This window comes from Hoplias malabaricus, chromosome 15 (genome assembly GCF_029633855.1).
Source record: "Hoplias malabaricus isolate fHopMal1 chromosome 15, fHopMal1.hap1, whole genome shotgun sequence".
NCBI lineage: Eukaryota > Metazoa > Chordata > Actinopteri > Characiformes > Erythrinidae > Hoplias > Hoplias malabaricus.
The window spans coordinates 34,942,569-34,964,425 of record NC_089814.1 but is presented as its reverse complement, the minus strand read 5'-3'; the positions used below and the strand labels follow the sequence as shown (position 1 = coordinate 34,964,425).

General features: G+C 42.2%; 1 protein-coding gene across 1 annotated transcript; it reads left to right on the top strand.

The window, feature by feature from the left end:
* Positions 1-8,650, top strand: crhbp (corticotropin releasing hormone binding protein). The gene is made up of 7 exons (XM_066646253.1): positions 1-141; positions 1,198-1,291; positions 1,955-2,112; positions 4,697-4,907; positions 5,374-5,516; positions 6,652-6,769; positions 7,947-8,650. Exons 1-7 carry the CDS (start codon positions 64-66, stop codon positions 8,099-8,101), a joined length of 957 nt encoding a protein of 318 aa, XP_066502350.1. The 5' UTR covers positions 1-63; the 3' UTR covers positions 8,102-8,650.
* Positions 8,651-21,857: the final 13,207 nt, after the last annotated feature.

Sequence of the window (21,857 nt, the reverse complement as noted above, 5' to 3'; positions counted from 1 at the left end):
TGAACTACACTTTTACACACACACACACGCATACACACACACAAACACACACACCTGGAGGAGATGGCGCGCGCGCTCCTATGCTTTCTACTGCTCAGCGTAACGGCGATGCGCGGGCGCACGAGATACATAGACACACAGGTGAGGAGGGGGGGGTGGTGATCACTTGGGACACACAAACACACACACACACACACTTTATGGTATTTTGTGTATTCTAAAATCTTGTAAAGTTGTTTTCTTTTAGTGCAAGATTAAACAGGTCATTTGCTAATTTTGTTACTGCTAAAGTTCTGTTCATTTCTTATTTATTTTTAAATATATTTGTATTTGTTTACTGAATATAACGTATTGGGGGAAACATAACATGCATAACCTCCACAAATTTTGCACAGGCTATATTTAATATTTAATATTTATTCATAACATGCTTGTGCTGACTCTTTGCTTTTATTGTTATTTTTTAAATATTGCAACATATCATTTGACTCAGGTGCCAAAACGTTAGCTCTATGTGTGTGGACTCCCAGGGTCAGGAGCGCAGACCCCTAGTGTTAAACTACAGCTTCTGTCTAAAGGGCATTTAAACCACTACACCACTTTGCATCCCATGTTTATTATCATTTCATTTATTATTTATTTGTAAAATAAAAAGGTAGACATTACAAGAATATGCCACACTACAACAAGAGCATTTTGGAGTGATGCAGGCTGTACTTTAATTTCATCCCAAACATTTCTAAAATCTTCTACAAATAAAAAAAACAACAATAAAAAAATAAAACATTTTAACTGAGAAAAAGCCGTGGGAAAAAATATGTTTAGGATGTTGAACATTTCCTCAGGAAAAGGACTATATTTATTTCAAAGGACTTCATTAAATCTGCATTTATATAGAAACAGAACCACTGCACGGACCATTTCTCCCTCTGTTCTGTGAATTTCATTTCATTCAGTCTGTTCTTTAAGTGTTAATTTTCCTCACAGAACCCTTGACTTTACTCAACAACTCTTAAAAAAAACACTTCATTTGCAATGAACCCTCCAATGACTGTTTATACAGTGTCTTATTTTAAAGTGGTACTCAACATAACAAAAAAAAACCCACATTTTTAATTAAGTAAAAATATCAAATCACAAATCAGAACTGAAAACGAACTCAAGCTGAAGTTCCATTCATTCTCTGTTGCCTTCCAGGAAAACGACATCAGCGCAGAAGGATTATTTTCACTCCTGAATTCTGAACTAAAGCGGGAGTTGCCGGAGGAGTATGTTTACCGGAGACCTTTACGTAAGTGGGATTTTGGGAAATTGAATTTCTGTTGCAGAATTTGCTCTGACCACTTTGTGCTGTAGGAGGTAGGACAAGGGTTCAGACTAAAGGGGGATGTAGTTTAATCCTTGGCATATGGGATTTGTAGTTCTAGACATTCTTACATGGTCAGACAAAAAGGTACTGTAGAGGTACGTTATTGTCAATAAAGGTACAAAGAGTGTAATGTACCTTTAAAGGTACAGCAGTGGTGTTAAAGTCCAGTTGTGTTCCGTACAAATTGATTACATTCTCTTCTCCAGAAGAGAGGGGGATATCTGTAATCTTTCATTATAGAACTGTGTAAAATAAAAGAACGTAATATACAACCTGGAGATGAAATGGGGCGTATGAAATCAACACAACTACAACTACTTAACAACTTAAACCTACAATTAATATAGAATACGGTACAATCACGTTCCCTAACCAAAGGGTACCACCACAGTGACAGTTTCTCTGACAGTGAGGCAAAATGTGGACTTCAGAACTTCACCAGAGATGGACCTGAAAATCTGCACCGTTTTGGAGATGCGTCTTTTGTTCTGGACAGTGATGATACCATCATCGTTTATTGATTGTCGCAGGATCTTAATTGAGTTGTTGAGTTATTATCGTCCTGTTTATTTATGTTTTGACCAGGGTGTCTGGACATGGTCGCGGTGGAGGGTCAGTTCACCTTCACGGCGGATCGTCCGCAGTTGAATTGCGCCGTTTTCTTCATCGGCGAGCCCACTGACATCATCAGCATCGAGTACGACTCTGTCGACATCAACTGCAGAGGAGGGGACTTCATAAAGGTGAGGCCATGTGCACGGATAGGGTTTGTGCCACCACACTCTGCTGCACAGTTATTATTTCTCTGATGAGATATCCAACATTTGTTTAGAGACACCCCTTATACTGAGTGAAGTCAGCTGCTTTAAGCTGCTCATATTGTGGACACAGTGTGTAGTATCTCTATAAAACCATATGAAATGAAATGGGACATTCTGGAGCACCGGCACATGAGCTTAATCTCACCACGACCAATACCTGGTGTCAGCTAGAGCCCCCAGAACTAGGCTGTGGAGCAGGGGGAACTGTGTTCTCTGGAGAAATGGAGCACTATATCTTTAAACATTAATATAATGAGACACTAAACTTTTCAAATATCTGGTTCCATTCACCAATGCTATGTACAAAACTAGCCAGTCAGGGCTCAGTCACTTCAGTGTTAGCTGAGATCAGACTGAGATCAGACAGCAGTTCTTGGTTCACCACAAAGACCAGACTCCACCTGGAAAAAAGTTTCCGATTGCCTTCCCCCGGGAAATCCCTCTACTACCTTTGTCCTCAGATGCTTTTTAATCCGCCGCTTGTTTGCGTGTGTGTCTGTGTGTTATCATCAGAGACTAAGCAGTTTAAGATGTGATTCTGAGGTCCGTGGGGGTCAGTGACGCAGAGTTTAAGCCCAAAGTGAACATCACACAAACAACAACAAATTGGCGAAGCTCAACAAATGGGCTATTGCTTTAGACAAACTGGAGCCTGTAATAAATATTGTAGCCCTGCCTGGAGTGTGTTCCTGTCTTGAGCCCAGTGATTCCGGTGGACTCCAGACCCACTGCAACAGTGGTTAAGAGGCAGCATTTACAGAATATTTATGAAATAATATAATATTGGATACTGTAACATATTGTACAGTATGAAACAGAATCCATCCTACCTCAGCTGCAGCCTTGGCTTTAGGACATATCTGTCATTCAGATAGACACACAAAAGAGAGCTACTCATTCATTCATTTTCTTCAGTAAATAGAATCATTGAGTGTGAGGCAGTAACACACCCTAGTCACAGCTCTATTTTTATGAAGTTCTTTGAGACCAGGTTTGGCTTAAAGCTCATTACCTTTAATCCAGTCATATGGGAAGAGTACATGCAAAGTGTGGTGAGGAACAATAGTCCCTAAAGTAAATAAAGAACGCTGCTTTATTATTAGCAATAATGCCTTGTTAAGAAGACACACAGACAGTTGTTTTGACCAGTAAATAATGGATTGTAGACGCTGCGATTGCCAGCACAGCAAAGAATATTAATAAACCACTTCATATGAAATCACTCTGAATCACTTGTCTCCTGCGGATATAAGAAACTGTGGCTTGATTTCCATCTCAAACAAAGACAGTCACAGACCAAACAACAAGGAATATTCCCAGCAGGGTTCATCTGTACTCTGTGACCACAGCTGCTGAGATACGTCACGGTAAATCAGATCAGCTCAGGTTAATCAAATCAAACTAATTCAATTAAGAAACTTAATTTCAGACACAAAGCAGAGCGCTGCGTTGCTGAGCCTGGGCCTCCCTGCTGTGACAACTTTTGTGGTCATTTCTGATCATCTAAACCAGTGAACTTTAGCAGAATTGATCCAGCTCTAACAGGTTCAATCTAAACTGATTTCCTTCATTTGAATGACCTTATTCCCTCAGTGACACACAATTGCCCTCACAACATGTCTCTGCTTTATTAACCATGTCGTGCCTTCTTTGACTTGTTTTGCTGGAAGGTCTCTGCTCAGGATTTGATGGTCAGATTCTGATGTTGAAGAATTAGTTTCGGGTCACCAACGCCTCTCCAACTCAATGCTACAAAGACCAATGCTGTAGCCCATAGGTGGCACTGGGTTTGGTGAATTAACACTCGGATTGTCCAGAGCATACCCCAGATAACAATGACTGGGTGGCCCAAATGTGGCACATCCCCATATTTTTTGGCCCACATTTGGCCTTGAATGATGGAATGATGGCCCATATCACACATGCCATAACCTATGTCAAACTTGGGTCATGATTTAACTGAGCTGAAAATGCCAAAAGAGGAATTTAAGGAAGTCTGCTATCTAAGTAATTTTGCATTTCACCCATGACACTTAATTGTCTCATATTTGTGATGATGCTAATATGCTAAAACTATTAGTTAAATCCAAATATTAGTCAGATTTCCATAATAAGTACCAATAAATGCAATATTATGTTTCAATAAACTTTATAATTAACACTGTATCAGATTTAAAAAACACCCACACAATATGATTAACAGCCAAGAATTTCCTGTAATTTCCCAGGGTGCCATTAATACTTCTAGAAAATACTTTTTTAAATCTTCAAAACCAACACTGACCACTAGGTGCTATGGTGTTCTTTGCAAGGATATTGCATTGCCAGATGCCCTAAACTAAACTGGGCATTATAATTAGCCTGGGAAAACAGCTTGGATAATCTGAATTAGAGTGTAATCAAATTACACTAACGATTTGATGGTCCAGAACTGAATTAAATTAAATGGAGGCAAATGAACAGAGTTTAAAGTGACCAAAGTGATGTTTTCTCACCCTCTGTCCAGGTGTTTGACGGCTGGGTGATGAAGGGCGAAAAGTTTCCGAGCGTGCAGGACCATCCTCTTCCTCTTTACGAGCGCTACTCAGACTACTGCGATAGCGGCGAGACTCAGCCAATCGTACGCTCTTCTCAGAATGTTGCCATGGTCTTCTTCAGACTCCACCAATCAGGGAGCAGTTTCACCATCACGTTCCGCAAAGTCCTCAATCCCTTCCGTGAGTAGAACAGATCTTAAATAAGACTACGCGAAAAGACATTTCATGTTCTTTGTGTTGTTTTCAACTGTAATCAGAAGAGTAAGGGTTTGAGGGATCACGTGACAAAAGTAATGTGATAAGGACTAATCTGATTTATGCTGTTTTCAACTGGTGTCAGAAATGGGATAACAATTGTCTGTTGTAAATTACACTCAAACAGTCAACACATTTCCATTTACAAGAGGGAAACTCAAGATAGACAGACACTGCTTGGTGAAAAACAATACAACTTTCTGCATGATTTATAGGTTTATCTATATTTTAATAGCAGAAAACAAATGCAGGATACTTTTTGTGGGGGTTTTCTAGTGGGAATTTGTCCTTTCTGTCAAGGAATGCAAGAAAATTAGGAGAGTGTTATACAGGGATTTACCCTTTCCACCTTGCTGTTCTGATCTCACCATTTACTTCTCCTTTTCTCCAGCTTGCAATGTGATCTCCCAGACTCCAGAGGGCAGGTTCAGTATGGTTATTCCACAACAGCACAGGAACTGCAGTTACTCCATCATTTACCCGGTGGAGATCCAGATTGGCGAACTCAGCCTTGGGCACCATAATGACCTGAAGGTGCGTAACAGTTCTGAGCATCAGATCAGCACACATCTGGGTAAAAGTTGGTTTCATGTTCAGGTCTTTCCTTCAAACCCAAAGGAACCAACTGCAGCCCCCTTTAGCTGTAATCCCAGGCACACTTTACTCCTATCACTCTTGTTCCAAAGAATTGTCAATACAACAGTTGCTTCAATTGAGGTAGGGCTTGGTAATTTGCTGATTAGTTGAATCAGGTGGATTAAGAATCTCTGCACATTTTACCCAATCAGTGATGTAACTTTTGAGATCAAGAAGCCAACCTAATTCCTGGAGATCCACTGAGAGTTTAGTTCAAATTTTAATCCTAATGAGTAATGCTAATATTCCAGATGCCCCGATAAGAGTTAGGATCTGAAACAGACTTTTGCAGGAGGAAGATTTGCACCAGCTCTTTGTCATAGATAAGGTGTGTACAAGCAGTTTTATGCTGCCCTTACACCAAACGATTTTCAAGCAATTTCACTGTTGCAGACAAATTTTCAGAGACAGTAAAATCACAAGTATTGCTAGAATTGCGGCGCTCGATCGTTTAGTGTGAGCATTCTGATAAAATCAAATCTGTTTAAAATTATTGCAAGTTCTCAGTCCTTGTAAAATCATCTGTGAGTAAAATCTCTGTGAGATTGTCTTCAGATGTGAGAGTCTTTCAGTCTGAAAAAAGTCATCTAGTGTATGATTAGTACTGAGTTTGCTCAGAAACCCCCGATCTGAACTTGGACATTAACTGCTGAGTCTGATTCTCTTTACTTAGAGCAAGAATATCTTCAAGTCTATGTCTGGAGTTTGAAATCCCTGTTCATAGATAACATATGTAATCAGTAATATGGTAGTAACAGGGTGAATTTTGACTGTGTTGCAGTTTGTCCTGGAGACCTCTTGTGATCTTGTGATCCAATCACTTGAAGCATATTTGGAGGTGATTTATAAGCTTGGTTAGCAATCCAAGTAATTTGATCGTGGTCAATGCAGATGCTTTTGGGATACGTGGAATTTCCAGTGTCCACTTCTGCTCAGATCCCTCAAGGATTTTGAAAGTACAAAGTGTAAACTACAACTAAATCTCAGCTGTTGTTGTTGTTGAGGAAGGTCTTTGTGATTTTTTTCTGTGTAGCGCTCAGTTGCTGGCTGTGCAGGAGCAGGGGACTTTGTGGAGCTCTTGGGAGGAAATGGAGTTGACACTTCCAAAATGTTCCCAATGGCAGACCTCTGTTATTCCTTCAATGGACCAGGTAAGCTCTTTCTGTTGCTCTCTTACCTTTATTTTTCTTTGTCGTTCCGGCTATCTCTCCCTAGAGACAAGATCTAATACAAAAATACTTGTGTAATCTCCTGAGAAATCTGCTGCTAACTATGTTGCAGCCAATCTAATGGCACTTTCCACTGCATGGACCTTATTTTACATGACTCCACTCATGTTTCCTGCTTTTCCATTTCGCAAATTTGGTCCAGGTCCTGGAACCGTTACGTCTCGTTACAGACAGGGTTTTGAGACGAAACAAATACATTTCCGGGGGGGGGGAGCTGTGGTAGTGGAAAACTAACCAGGGACCAAACAGAAAGTAGAGTCAAGTAGAGTCCAGTATAGCCAGCAGAGAAGGTACCAGGCAGTGCAAAACCACCATAAAAGCCTCATTTACATTTACCTAAAGTAACTTAGTAACTAAGGGGCGGCACGCTGGCGCAGCAGGTAGTCTCACAGTCACACAGCTCCAGGGACCTGGAGGTTGTGGGTTCGATTCCCGCTCCGGGTGACTCTCTGTGAGGAGCGTGGTGTGTTTTCCCTGTGTTCTTGTGGGTTTCCTCCGGGTGCTCCGGTTTCCTCCCACAGTCCAAAAACACAAGTTGGTAGGTGGATTGGTGACTCAAAAGTGTCTGTAGGTGTGAGTGAATGTGTGTGTGTGTTGCCCTGTGAAGGACTGGCGCCCCCTCCAGGGTGTATTCCCGCCTTGCGCCCAATGATTCCAGGTAGGCTCTGGACTCACCACGACCCTGAACTGGATAAGCGGTTACAGATAATGAATGAATGAATGAACTAAGTTAGCTAATGAAATGCTCATGTTAACACAACTTTTTTTTTTGATGTAAGTGTAAATAAGAGTTGCATCCTGTTTTAAATTTATGACAACTGTTTGGCTTTTACAGTTAGAAAATGTGTAATTTAAGTGCTTAGCATATTGTTACCCATGCTAAATTCTGTCACAATCCATGTGATCCACGTGGTAACAATAGTGCCCCAGCTTTTCAGCTCCATCTTCACAAAGCATGGGATTGGATTACAATTCAGTTCAAACCCAAAAAGGTCTAGGTTTCCAATAGTCTTCCAATATTTAGTCGAGAATTTCTCTGATTATTTCCAGATAATCTATTAAACATATTCAAACTCTGAATGTGTGGTTGCGTTTTCAGCTCAGCTTAAAGTCGGCTGTGACAACACAGTGGTGAGGATGGTGTCCAGCGGGAAGTTTGTGAATCGGGTCACCTTCCAGTATCGACTACTGGACCACCAGGAGCTCCAGAAACTGAAGGGGAACAGTGTGGAAGACTTGTGTTTAAGCGGATAGTCCTCTCTCTCTCTCTCTCTCTCTCTCTCTCTCTCTCTCTCTCTCTCTCTCTCTCTCTCTCTCTCTCTCTCTCTCTCTCTGTCCGTGCATTGATTGATCACTGGGTTCCAGGCTAACTGGAGGCTCATATACTTCAGAACCTCTTGGGTCTTTATTGTACATTTTTTTCCATAAGAGATTATTTATTTTATACCTCATCTTTTACTTTGTTTTGCATTCCTTTCTCTCGCTGAGCTTGTGAAATCCAGTCTGTGGCTGAAGTGAACTAAAGAAATAAAAGAAGCATCGTGTGTTTGTGCTCACTGCTAATGTTTCGGTCAGTATTTATTTTCTAAAGTCAAAGAAACAGAGGAAAACTGCAGACCGTCCACTCCTGCTCCAGACGCTGCTGTAAACCCAGGTTTCTGTGAAGAGAATGAATGATAAGCTGCGAGTATACGGTGACAGAGTACTGCATTGTGTACAAGGACACACACACACATACACACATACGCAAATAAGAATTGTTACTGTCTGTATTTATTTGTATTAAATAATTTTTTGTAATAAAACCAGTCTGCATGAGCAAAGCACACCGGCTTTCCTAATCTCATTTTATTTCAATTCAGAGAGTTAAAAAAAAAACACGATAATTAATTACGTCCAAAAGTTTCTGGACACCCACGTCTCCAATAATCAGGAGTGTGTTCCTCTTTACTACAGTACTTGGTTATGGAGACAGAGAGGGGTTTGGAAATTGTGTTGAAAAGTCTATTTCAAAAACATGACCCTCTCGAGCGCTCTGCTCTACGGCTTTTTACCACGGCCCTGTCTTCTCACTGGTTGCACTGCCCTCTTTGGACACTTTCTGTCAGTTTCATTGGCTCACGCTTATTTACGAACCTCTCCTGGGTCATATCACATATGCTGGTCTCAGAGGAGTTTCTAGACTACATGTTGTACTGGGGCACACACAGAATGTAAAGGGACACGGTTGCACCCCTCTGCTCACAAATCAGTCGTATTGGTACAACAGTGCATCAAGTAAAAAAGCTGTTCAGCACTGAATAGATTACTCAGTGATGGATGACAAATTTAGAACAAATTATTAATTCATTCATTGTTCGTAAAAGCTTATCCAGTTCAGGGTCGCAGTGGGTCAGAACCCAACTCAGATTCACTGGGCGCAAGGCACACACTCACACCTTCAATCAATCAATCAAATTTTATTTATATAGCACTTTTCACAACAAAAAGTCGTCACAAAGCAGCTTTACAGAGATCCGGGTCCAAGCCTCCTATGAGCGAGCCAGGGGCAACAGTGGCAAGGAAAAACTCCCTCAGCACACGAGGAAGAAACCTTGGAAGGAACCAAGACTCATACGGCGAACCCATCCTCCTCGGGTCGACACCGGAGAAACAACAGAGAACAGAAGTAAAAGTGAAATGACCGATGAAGGGGTTATAGTAATATAAATGTAGTATATTAGTGATGATGGAGAAGCAGAAATGAAAATGGTGAGGATGATGATATTAGTGATGTATGAGTCTGATGAAGGAGGAGGTGATCAGGGATTCTGTGTGAGTTAAAATTAGGTGCAGAGTTAATCTGAGATAAAACAGCATGGCCAAGCATGATAGTGTAGATGAGACAAGGACAGGATCTTGTACAGGACATGGGCTGGATCAGGGCAACACCTGGAGAGCAGCAGGACATCTCAAAGCATGAGAGAGAGACAGGAGAAAGAAAACCAGACAAAGGGAACAAATAAAAATACAGAGGTTAGTAGGGTCGTGGTAAAGAACGGGCAAATTTGTCCTGCGAAAAAAGCTTCCACTGGTCAGGCAAGAGAACCCAGCGACAGACAGCATGTTGGCGGTTACTACAAAGCTAACTAAGAATGCTGTAGCTATGGTGATATGACAGGGTTAATACAGAACAGTGATAATATGAAAAACCAGCCCGAACACCAATAGAGAAGGAGTAACCTGAAAGTGAGTGATTAACCAAAAGCTTGTTTGAAAAGGTAGGTTTTTAATCTAGATTTAAAGATTGAGAGTGTGTCTGAGCCCCGAACAGTAACAGTAAGGCTATTCCAGAGTTGAGGAGCTTTGTGAGAAAAGGCTGTGTTTTTCTTAATGCGAGGAACAAAGAGTAGATGGGCATCCTGTGAACGAAGTGTACGTGACGGGCGATAAGGTATGAGAAGTTCAGTAAGATACTGCGGGCCTAAACCATTTAGAGATTTATAAGCTAAGAGGAGTATTTTATAGTCAATGCGATATTTTACAGGCAGCTAGTGTAGGGACGAGAGAACTGGGGTGATATGTTCGAATTTTCTAGCTCTAGTGAGCACCCTGGCTGCTGCATTTTGAACTAACTGAAGCTTGTGTAACGCTTTGCACGAGCTCCCTGCCAGGAGCGCATTGCAGTAGTCTAGACGTGAAGTTATAAAAGCATGCACTAGTTTCTCTGCATCTTTTAATGATAAAATATGCCGAATTTTGGCAATATTGCGTAGGTGGAAGAAGGCGGTTTTGACTGTATTGGATATGTGGGTATCAAATGTGAGAGTCGAATCAAAGGCTACCCCTAAGTTTTTAATGATGGCATTGTGTTTTACTGTTGAATTATCAAGGTTAATAGCAGCATTTCTGAGTGAATGTATCTGAGTATCTGTACCTAGTAACAAGACCTAGTAACAAGTTTGATCAGAATTTAACATGAGAAAATTTTGCATCATCCAGTCTTTAATTTCAGTTAGACATTCTGTTATTTTATGTAGACAAGCAACATCATTGGGTTTGGCTGATATATACAGTTGTGTGTCATCAGCATAACAGTGGAATTGAATCCCATGCTTACGGATTAGTCGACCCAGTGGCAGCATGTAGAGTGAACAATACAGGGCCAAGCACTGATCCTTGTGGAACACCATATTTAACTAAAGTATGATTAGAGGATTTATTATTCAGATAAACAAATTGATAACGATCGGATAAATACGATCTGAACCAAGAGAGGGCAGATCCTTTTATTCCTACCAGATTTTCCAGCCTATCAAGAAGCCTCACATGATCTATGGTATCAAATGCTGCACTAAGGTCAAGCAGCACCAGAATAGAGATATAGCCCTTATCATGTGAAAGGAGTAAGTCATTAGTTACTCTTGTTAGAGCCGTTTGTGTGCTGTGATTTTGTCTAAATCCAGACTGAAAAATGTCATGAATGTCATTGTTTTGTAGATAAGAGCACAACTGCTGTGACACGACTTTTTCTAGAATCTTAGCAATAAAAGGGAGGTTTGATATTGGCCTGTAGTTTGCGAGTACAAGAGGGTCAAGATTGGATTTTTTAATAATTGGTTTGATTACCGCTAGTTTCAGAGGTTTTGGTACATATCCAATGTTGAGGGATGAGTTTATTATTGTGAGCAATGGTCTAATGACTTTAGGTAAAATTTGTTTAAATAATTGTGTTGGTACAGCATCCAGTAAGCATGAAGTTGATTTAGATGAGCTAATTAAACTAAGCAAGTCATTTTCATCAACAGAATTCAAGTAGTCTAAGTGCACCTCAGAACTGGCGGGGGGTTCATCTATGAGAGCCAACGTGACTTTGGACTGATTTTGGATTTTGAGGCGAATGCAATCAATTTTATCATTAAAAAACCTCATAAAGTCATTGCTACAGAAATCAGAGGGAAAAATGGGGTTGATTTCCTTTTTGTTTCCAATTAGATTTGATACAGTGCTAAAAAGGAATCTAGGGTTGTCTTTGTTGTTTTCTATAAGGGAAGAGATGTACTGTGATTTGGCTTTAGATAAGGCATGTTTGTAGTCGGTGAGGCTGTGCTGCCAAGCAATTCGGAAACATTCTAGTTTTGTGTGTCTCCATTTACGTTCATGGTTACGAGCAGCCAGTTTTAATGCACGCGTGCTGTCACTGTACCATGGAGCAGGCCTTTTCTCTCTAAATTGTTTGGTCTTGACTGGTGCAACACTATCTAGGTTTGTACACAATAAGTGGTGTAGGTTGTTTTTAATGAGCTCAAGGTCATTTGGGTGAGTTGGAAAAGAAATGGTGGTAAGGTCTGGAAGGTTGTTGATAAAATCACTAACTGTTGAGGATGTTATAATGCGCTTTCTAATATAGCGTGGTTGTGGACAAATATCAAAGTTTAATGCAATTTCATATGTGATTAGATGGTGATCAGAGATGGTCTCATGTAGCGAGACATTGGATAGATTCTTTATCTCAATGCCCCGTGTTAACACTAGGTCCAATGTGTGTTTGCATTGATGAGTGGGCCCAGTAACATTCTGAGTGAACCCTAGCGCATCCAAAATTGATTCAAATGCAATTTTAAGTGGATCATGGTCCTTCTCAAAGTGAATATTGAAATCACCAACAATTAAGGCCTTTTCTGATACGATAACTACACTTGAGAGAAAATCAGCAAACTCACAAAGAAATTCTGTATAAGGGCCAGGAGGACGATAGATTGTGATGAGCATAAACGAGTGCTGCCTTTTTGATGCAGTGACTTTAAGAGTAAGTACTTCAAAGGATTTAGTATCATAACTAGATTTTTGTGTTGTGTCAATGGTAGGGTCATAAATTGTGGCTACACCACCACCACGACCAGATGTTCGTGGGCAACTGTAATAGCTGAAGCCAGGGGGAGTGGACTCATTTAGGGCAATGTATTCATTGGGTTTAGCCCATGTTTCGCAGAGACATAATGCATAGAGTTTGTTATCAGTAATAATATCACAGACAGTGAGTGCTTTGGATGTTAGAGATCGTATATTTAAAAGCCCTAATTTAATGCTGGAAGTGCTGAAATATTGCGTTCGCTGCAGTGCCTTGGTGTTAATTCTAATTAGGTTGTTAAAACTGATTTTTGGGCGTTTGTGATAACAAGCTTTGCGGGGAACAGACACAGTCTCAATGCTGAAAAATTTATTAGCGTTAATCAGAATGGGTGATATGGACATGCTACTCATCATACTAGCAGTAGAGAGATGGTCAGGAGGAACATTAGGAATTTTAATATTACTTACCTGCTCGCTATCCATTCCACCTACCTGACTGATGTGACTGGGAATGACCAGTCAGTTCCGGCGCAGAACCACCTCAATGTTCTCAGAGAGAACTACGGATCCTAGACGGCTCGGATGAAGCCCATCCCAACGATACAGGGCCGGACGCTCACGAAAGCACTCCCAGTTGTCGACGTAGTCCACGCCGACAGTGCCGCACCAATCCAGGAGCCAGGAGTGGAGCCCGAAGAGCCTGCTAAACGCCTCGCATCCTCGACGGTAGGTGGGCAGGGGGCCAGAGACGATGATCCTAGCATCCGTCTTCTTCCGAGCGGTATCCAGAAGCGAACGGTAGTGCTCCTTCAAGACCTCGCTGCGGCGGGCGGAGATGTCGTTCGTTTCCACGTGGAGAACGACGGTGCCGAAGTCCTCGCGCTGCCGAAGCACCGACGGAAGCTGCCTGGCAACGTCCAGGACACGTGCGCCTGGAAGACAAGACACCGTTGCATTACTCTTTATCCCCGGCACTTTTAAATGTCTAACTATTGAATCACCAATAATAAGAACACCGTCCTGTTTAGTCTTCGATGCTGGAGCAGGTGAAGGCCAGGAGCTGAGCACCTCAAACCGGTTGGCAGAAGTGAAGACTGGCTGCGGTGGAGGGGGGGACGGCTTCGGCTTCCCACGCCCACGCTGGCGCTCCCATCCCGGTGCAGGCGTGTAGATGGGTACCCCCGCAAACCGCCGCGGCAGAGGAGCCGGAGAGGCGACGGCCACGTAGGAGGCGTCGCGGGCTGCCTCGAGTCTCGTCTTCTCCCGCTGGAGCTCCGTCTGCTTCTCCAAGAGACGCTGAATCCGGCGACCGAGCTGCTCGAGCTCCGCGCCAAGCTCAGAAAGGGCTCGTTCCTCGGCAGGGACCATGAAGACAGAAAAATAAACAATGAGAAATAATATGTACGAAAAAAATGAAGTTAAGAAGCACGGTAGGTTAGGAACGATGAAGACAGCACACTAGGATAAGCAATGCCAAAGAATATGCAATAGAGATTGTAAATAAACGTCTAGAGGACTAAAACAGTGACAAACAGCAAACAATTCCAAATCAAGCACGCAAGTAGTCAGCCGGAAGTGACGTACCTGTGACGTTCCGGGTGACTGTCTGTGAGGAGTGTGGTGTGTTCTCTCTGTGTCTGCGTGGGTTTCCTCCGCAGGAAGGGTTTACACCTTCACTCCCACACTCACACCTAGGGACACTTTTGAATCGTCAATCCACCTACCAACGTGTGTTTTTGGACTGTGGGAGGAAACCGGAGCACCCAGAGGAAACCCACACAGACACAGGGAGAACACGCCACAATCCTCACAGACAGTCACCCAGAGGAAACCCAAGGAGAACATGCCACACTCTTCACAGACAGTCACACGGAGGAAACCCACACAGACACAGGGAGAACACACCACACTCCTCATAGACAGTCACCCGGAGGAAACCCACGCAGACACAGGGAGAACACACCACACTCCTCACAGACAGTGACCCGGAGGAAACCCACGCAGACACAGAGAGAACACACCACACTCCTCACAGACAGTCACCCGGAGGAAACCCACGCAGACACAGGGAGAACACCTCACACTCCTCACAGACAGTCACCCGGAGGAAACCCACGCAGACACAGGGAGAACACCTCACACTCCTCACAGACAGTCACCCGGAGGAAACCCAAGGAGAACACACCACACTCCTCACAGACAGTCACCCGGAGGAATCCCACGCAGACACAGGGAGAACACACCACACTCCTCACAGACAGTCACCCGGAGGAAACCCACATGGACACAGGGATAACACACCAAACTCCTAACAAACACTGATTTGCGCCACCTAGAACAAATCAGTACAAAATATATTTTAGTTTACACTTTTCATTTTGTTCATGTGCACTTTCTTGAGACATAGGGACTGCAGGGAATGTGGCTTTTTCCATAGTTCTGCAGTCCTGTTGTTAGTAGTTGATAACCGCATATTAATTTCCTTCTCAGGAAGTACTTTTGAGAATAATTTTCTTTAAATACAAAAAAGTTTTTGGGCCACTGCATTGAAAAAGTAATAATTTTCAGAAGAGTTATTTCTAAAATATAGTAAATATAGTACCCGGAATCACTGGGCGCACGGTGGGAACACAACCTGGAGGGGGCACCAGTCCATCACAGAGCGACACACACTCACACATTCACACCTATGGACGCTTTTGAGTCGCCAAGCCACCTACAAACGTGTTTCGGGTTACGAGAGGAAACCAGAGAACCTGGAGGAAACCCACGCAGACACAGAGAGAACACACAATGACTTTAATAACCGAATTGAATATCTATATGTATTATTTATTTACGTCCGTCATAAACTCCGTCATAGTTTATTGTAATTCACAGCCCTGGGTTTCACAGCCCTGGGGGGGGGGTCAACGTGTAATAAATTTTAAAAGACTCGTTTCCTTCACTTTGCTCTTCCTGATGCCTAAGTGGATGACGTCGGAAACTTGTAGCCTACAGGTTTTAAAGGTGGGCGTCGTACAGCAGGGTGTTGTAATCACGAGGGGAGGAGCACGCGCCTCTCAGCAGGTTTTAATGAGGCGCGCGGGCCCGCGCTTGATTAAAGGTCGCAGCGAGCATTAGCGCTGTCGGAGGCGCGCGCGCCACGGAGAGTTTCGCGGGATTAATTGATAACGATCTGAACGTTCCCGCGGGGGCGCGCGCAGAGCCGACACAGCTGCGCATCACACGGAAAAATCAGCGCTGCGCGGAAATGACTCTCACGTGCTACACTACACGTGCGTTCGTTAGACAGCAGAGAGGGAGAGAGAGAGAGACAGGGAGGAAGGGAGAGAGAAGGAGAAAGATAGAGGGAAAGAGAGAGATAGAGGAAGAAATAAACAGAGTGAGGGAGAGAGAAAGAAAGATGGACAAACGAGAGAGAGAGAGAAGAAGAAGAGAGGGCAACAGAGAAGGACTTTTAAAACACGTTAAAAGGAGATCAAATAAGAGGGGAGATACTGACAGAACGGGGATAAGAGAAACTTGGAAAGAGGGAAATAAGAGAGGGAAAAGAACAAATGAGAGAGAGAGAGAGAGAGTTGCATCATGGAATTCATAAGCAAAAATATCACCAAGTTTCACAACAGTCTCCAGAGGTGAACTGCATTAATGAAGGAGCTCATCTCTCTCAGGTGTTACCCAAGACATTCGCCTCTCTCTCTCTCTCTCTCTCTCTCTCTCTCTCTCTTCCTCTCTCCCTCTCTCTCTCTCTCTCTCTCTCTCTCTCTCTCCCTCTCTCTCTCTCTCTCTCTCCCTCTCTCTCTCTCTCTCACTCTCTCTCTCTCTCTCTCTCTCTCTTCCTCTCTCCCTCTCTCTCTCTCTCTCTCTCTCACTCTCTCTCTCTCTCTCTCTCTCTCTCTCTCTCTCATTTTCTTTTACTTTGATACTACTGTATCACTCAGCTCTGATAAAAAAAACAGATTTTTCATCTGTTTGTTGGCTCACTATTGAAACATTGGCATGTATTAGGACATACTTCATGTAAATTATGTGCAAATGAGGCACTGAAACAGTTTGATTTCGCGCACTAAGATCATGGTCACACTGGGCTTTTGTCTGTTAAATGTTCTGTGGAAAAATCCATTTCAATGAGATTTGCAGCGACAGGCAAATGTCATGTTTGCAACATCAAGGTGAATAAATATTGCCTGCCTTTTGCTTCGAATGTGTCAACTTCTGTTATGTTTGACACATGAATTCGTGTCACCAACCATAAGTGCTGCTGCTCTGTTTCTGTGACCTCGTACACTCTCTGTACTGTCAGTAAATGAGTAAAACAACAACAAAAAAAAAAACAAAGTGTCTTGGTCGGTTATGCTAGGCTTTCTCTTTATCTGTTCACTGCAGAAAAATGGCAAAAAGAGAGACCTCTAAATGTTGAAAATCATGAAAACAGATGAGGATTTCACTTTATTACTGATTACTGATGGGTAATGCTGACTTATTTTGGATGTTCCTGATTATTTAAGTAGGAACTAAATAGGGGAGAATGCTAACTGCATGAAAGTAAGCACAAAGTGAAATTGCTACAAAACTAAACAGCTCGAGTTACAAATGACTTTCAGTAATAATTCAAACACTAAATAAAAACTTACAGATGAGTTAAAACACACAGGAAAAATATCTTCTCAAACACACTGCTCACCTTAAACGACTCAGAGATTCTGAACACGAACAAACCAGAGAGAACCGCAGTTCCCCAAAATCATAGACATTCCCTTTAAAGCTATTTCATCCACTTCTCAAATCTCTTGCTTGTAACTACCTTCTAAAGGTTCATGAATCAGATGATGAAGAGTTTAAACATCAACTCACTCAGTTCTGGGATTTGAGGAACAAGCACCCGTATCAGCTACTGCTACAGAGGCCTTTGTGGATGATCTCTGCAGGTCTGTGTTTCTTTATTTCTATCTATGCACTGCCTCCCAGACTCCAGGCCCACAGCCTAGCGTCCCTCTCTCAGACTGACCTCAGTGAAACCAAACATGACCATGTTCTGTTTATGCCAGACACGTATTGAGCCTGAAATACACAGCTCCTTTTAGTCCTCCGTATTAAAGCCGTGTTTATCTCAAAGGCACAGCTAGCATTAAGGTCATTTTGGAAAATGGAGCCGAGTTAAGCGTGGGTTTAATTTGTCTTCCGTACGACAGAGCCATAATTCACATGACTCACCCGAGATACGGAGGGCGGGGGAGAAGAGGGGAAAGATGAGCAGGTGATGAAAAGAGGGTGCTACTGTGTGATTAGGTTAACAACCTGCTTCCTGTTTTGCCTGGCCCTGCTCAATGGGAGCTAACGCTAGCGAGCGCCGTACCGCGAGGTTAATGGTGTCATCGATGCCGAGAAGCTGTGAACATGTTAAAGGCCATTATGAGCTGCTGATCTACGCACAGGTAAAGGAGTCTATTGTAAACCCTGACATGGCCCGGCGTGTTGGGAGACAAACAGGAAGAACACACAGGATGCAAGTGCATTCACATCAAAGGCAATCCTAAATTTGCATGACAAAGCATGGAAAACAACGTTAGCGCAGTCCGATTACAGAAGGCCAAAAGAAAAAAGCCAGTGCATTTCTAAGGCCTTGTCCACATCTGGATATTTTTGAAAACAGAGACTTTTCTCACTATGTGTTTGAAAACATCTCTGTCCAGTCAAATACGAACCGTTGCATTATCATGCTAGTCCAGTAGGGGGCCAAATTACCTCCGAAAATACCATAAAGCGTGAGAGAAACAGAGGTTTAATCCCAAACCGCTCTGTACTCACTGTGTAGTGCACTACTCAAGTCATGAAATGACTTCAACTAGATCTTAATAGTGCATTATATATTTATAATACAACCTCATTTATATTTATTACTATGTGGGAGTCTGAAACTAGTGTGACCACACTTCCTCTTTTACCCGGACATGTCGTCTTTTTTAGACGTAAAAAAATTTCCGACCGGAATTTCACAAACGTTCGGGATTTTGTTTTTCTAGAGCTTACATAGAACTTCGAGAAGCATTTTGTTCACAAACTAGTCCCGCCCTCCCCTACTCCGATTGGTTCGCTTGAGTGAGAAGGGGGTGTGGTGAAGTAGCCTAGAATCTTCTGATTGGACGGTCTGACTGTAGAGCTACCGTTATTGGTCGATAACCTTCTCTGTAAACATTTAATTGGTCAGTCTGCACGTCAGTAGTCCTTGTTTACGTCAAGCTCATGTACCTACCCTCACCTCGAGCAGCTATGCCAAAACGTAAATGTAAGTTCTCGGATGAATTAAAAAAGAAACTCCCATGTTTTGTGCAGCAAATAAAGGTGTAAAAGACCTAAAAGCGCATAGGTTCAGCTAAGAATACAACGGCAGCGAGGGGCGAGACCTCATCACCCCACCCCTTTCCCTGTCTACATTGTAGACTTATAGTTCATATAATTCACTACACATGGAGTGAGGATCTATCTGAACCAGAGGGAGGCGCAGTGTGTGATGTCAAAGTTTTTAAAAAGCTCAGTTTAGCTTTAAACACAATGCCACAGATGCCAACGACATTTTCACAAACCTCCACCTTGGAAAGCCTCAGTTTTCAGTGACATACAAAGCCATTTTTTTGTGTGAACAGAAAGCCAACATACAGACAACAACACCAGTTTTTTAAAAAATACCTGTGTACATGTGGACAAGGCCTAAGAATATAGAAAATCTGGAGCCAGGAGAACAGCCGTGAGCCTTGTCAAAGATGGAGATGGATTAAAAGTTTAGAGGCGCCATATTCAGAATGTGAGGGGGAACTGTGGTTAAATCATATCATTTGGATGACTGTAAATATTTCAGAGAGATCTCAGTGTACAGGACTGCTCTGGCTGACGAACGTGAACACAGTTTGGAACTGTTCAGTGTGTTACCACCAACATAAATTGTATCGCAAATCAGAAAAGTTCGTTCACAGCTGAAACCAATGAAAAATAGGTTTTCAAGGAGGAGCTGTCGTAGTGGAAAACAAGTGTTCATAATCTATTTTTTGGTTTATCAGATGAACGTCTGGTTCTTATTATCTGCTTTAAAAAGACACTTAATGACATTTATACGTCAGTGTTTCCTATGATCAAATCTGATCATGACAGTTAAGCGTTCGTCAGTTCAATTTTGAGCTCATAGAAGTGCATGTAAATCTGAGCCTGATAACAGCTGCATCTGTTGTTCTGTCAGTAAAACAGTACCCCTCCCACATCTGCGTGGGTAATATGCTGCTCAGAATGATCACTCGTTCAGGAAAAGCAACTTACATCTAGTGAAATATCTTATTAAAACTCTTATTTCTCATTAAAAGTTGTAAGAACGAAAAAAGATTATTCACCTTTATTTTTAAGGCCACATATTATGAATAACTTTTTCTCAGCACTTATGCTCATACAATTGGGGATCCTGGGGACCTACCAAGCCACAAACTGTGAAGTAAGACCACCCAGTCTGTTTCCATGAGCTGCCGAAAGTGAGAAAATCTGGGATTCAGAATCTGATTTTGCTCTCTTCAAGAAGGTCATTATGCTTGCTTATTTCTCCCTGCTGCAAGCTCAGGGGTTGGGAGCCATCTATGTGTGTGGCTCATCATCATTTAAAGGAACAGGCACCGAATCAGGGCTGTTTAGGTGGAGGGAGGACATTGCTGTTGTGTTGGATCCCAAGCAGGTCACAAATTCAGCCCGATTTTGACACAGTTTTGTCGTGTTTTGACAAATTTCCAGTCTCAAAATGTTCAAGTTTCAACTGGACACTTCAATTCTAGTGGAACTCGATAAATTCACTTAAAACTGCCCAGAAACAGCATAATATTATCATATTCCAAGCAATATTTGAAATATTGATCAGATGTAATATGATACGGTGTAAAACAACAGAGAGATCCTACTCTGAATTCACAGCATTTGAAGCTGTTCTGAGTCCGCAGCATTCAGCTGCAGTGGAAAGTTGGCTCCTGTCTGAGGAATGCTTTGACCCCAGGCCAGTTTCACAGATCATCTCCCACCCCACTGAGCCTCACCTCGCTGAGCATCAGCACAGAGCTCAACAATGGCAGCTTTTAGCCTTTAACCTACAGTTCCCAGTCAGTATAGACCAGCTCAATTCAGCCTTAAGAAGCTATCAGCCCCTTACATCTGTGAAGGTAGCTTAATACCGGCACATCATCTACAAGCTTGTTAAACTGTTAAATAGATTACTCTAAGAAATGGAAAACAAATAAACACTAAAGAATTTTTATCCAAAGCAATCATATTGTTTATGTGCAGTTTTTTTTTTAGCAAATCAAAGCGGATACAGTTAATCTGAGCAGCACCATATTTCTTCCTCCAATACACACCTGAAAATGTGAGAGAGTTGTGTAATTACTGACTTTATGCAGTTTCTAATTTAATATGACATTTGCTAGAATTTAGCAGTTCATAAACAACAGTCTTTAAAGGAATGTGCTCATGACAAGTTTATTTTGGGGGTGTTTCCTGCTCTTTACGTTATTTTCAGGGCTAGGGAATGTCAAACGGTTTTAGTGGTGTATTGTGTGTTTTAGGCTGGCTGTACCGTTCTAATCAGCTATAAACAAGACACAAAGCAATGGAAAGATGCTGGGGTATTATGGGAAATGTAGTTCCTGTAGTTCTGCAGCAATCCTGCATCAAACTGACTTTTTTACCGCTGTGATTTTAGTGGGGCAAAGCAACATTTTAGTCTAATGACACCCCTGAGATTAGTACAGATTCTCTGATATACTGTAGGTGTCTGTATAATGACTATTTCAGGATGTGAGAAAGAGTCAGTGGAGTTTGTTGCTCATCACTGCAGTAACTCTCTCTATTCTTCTGGAAAAGCTTTACACTAGATGTTGGAACATAGCTGTGAGCATTTGATCATATTTTTGTTAGATGATTATTTTTGGATCACAAATCTCACTTAAACTCATCACCAACGTATCAATAGGAGAACTCCAGAGAACACAGTTCCAGTGTTCTGTCGACTATTCCTGGGGTTTTTAAACTGACCTAGATTTGTGAAACACAACAGTTTGCCCTTCAGAACTTCAGTACAATAAAATATCAGCAGAAAACACAGTGACCTCTTCTGAAGCTCTGTGTGTGTGTGTGTTTTAGATTGGTGATG

Bases quoted from the DNA above. Each gene is read 5' to 3' on its own strand.
- crhbp (XM_066646253.1), top strand. From the start codon at position 64: ATGGCGCGCGCGCTCCTATGCTTTCTACTGCTCAGCGTAACGGCGATG. The intron at 1,292-1,954 runs GTAAGTGGGATT...TGTTTTGACCAG, and splicing joins TGTTTACCGGAGACCTTTAC to GGTGTCTGGACATGGTCGCG. The intron at 5,517-6,651 runs GTGCGTAACAGT...TTTTCTGTGTAG, and splicing joins GGCACCATAATGACCTGAAG to CGCTCAGTTGCTGGCTGTGC.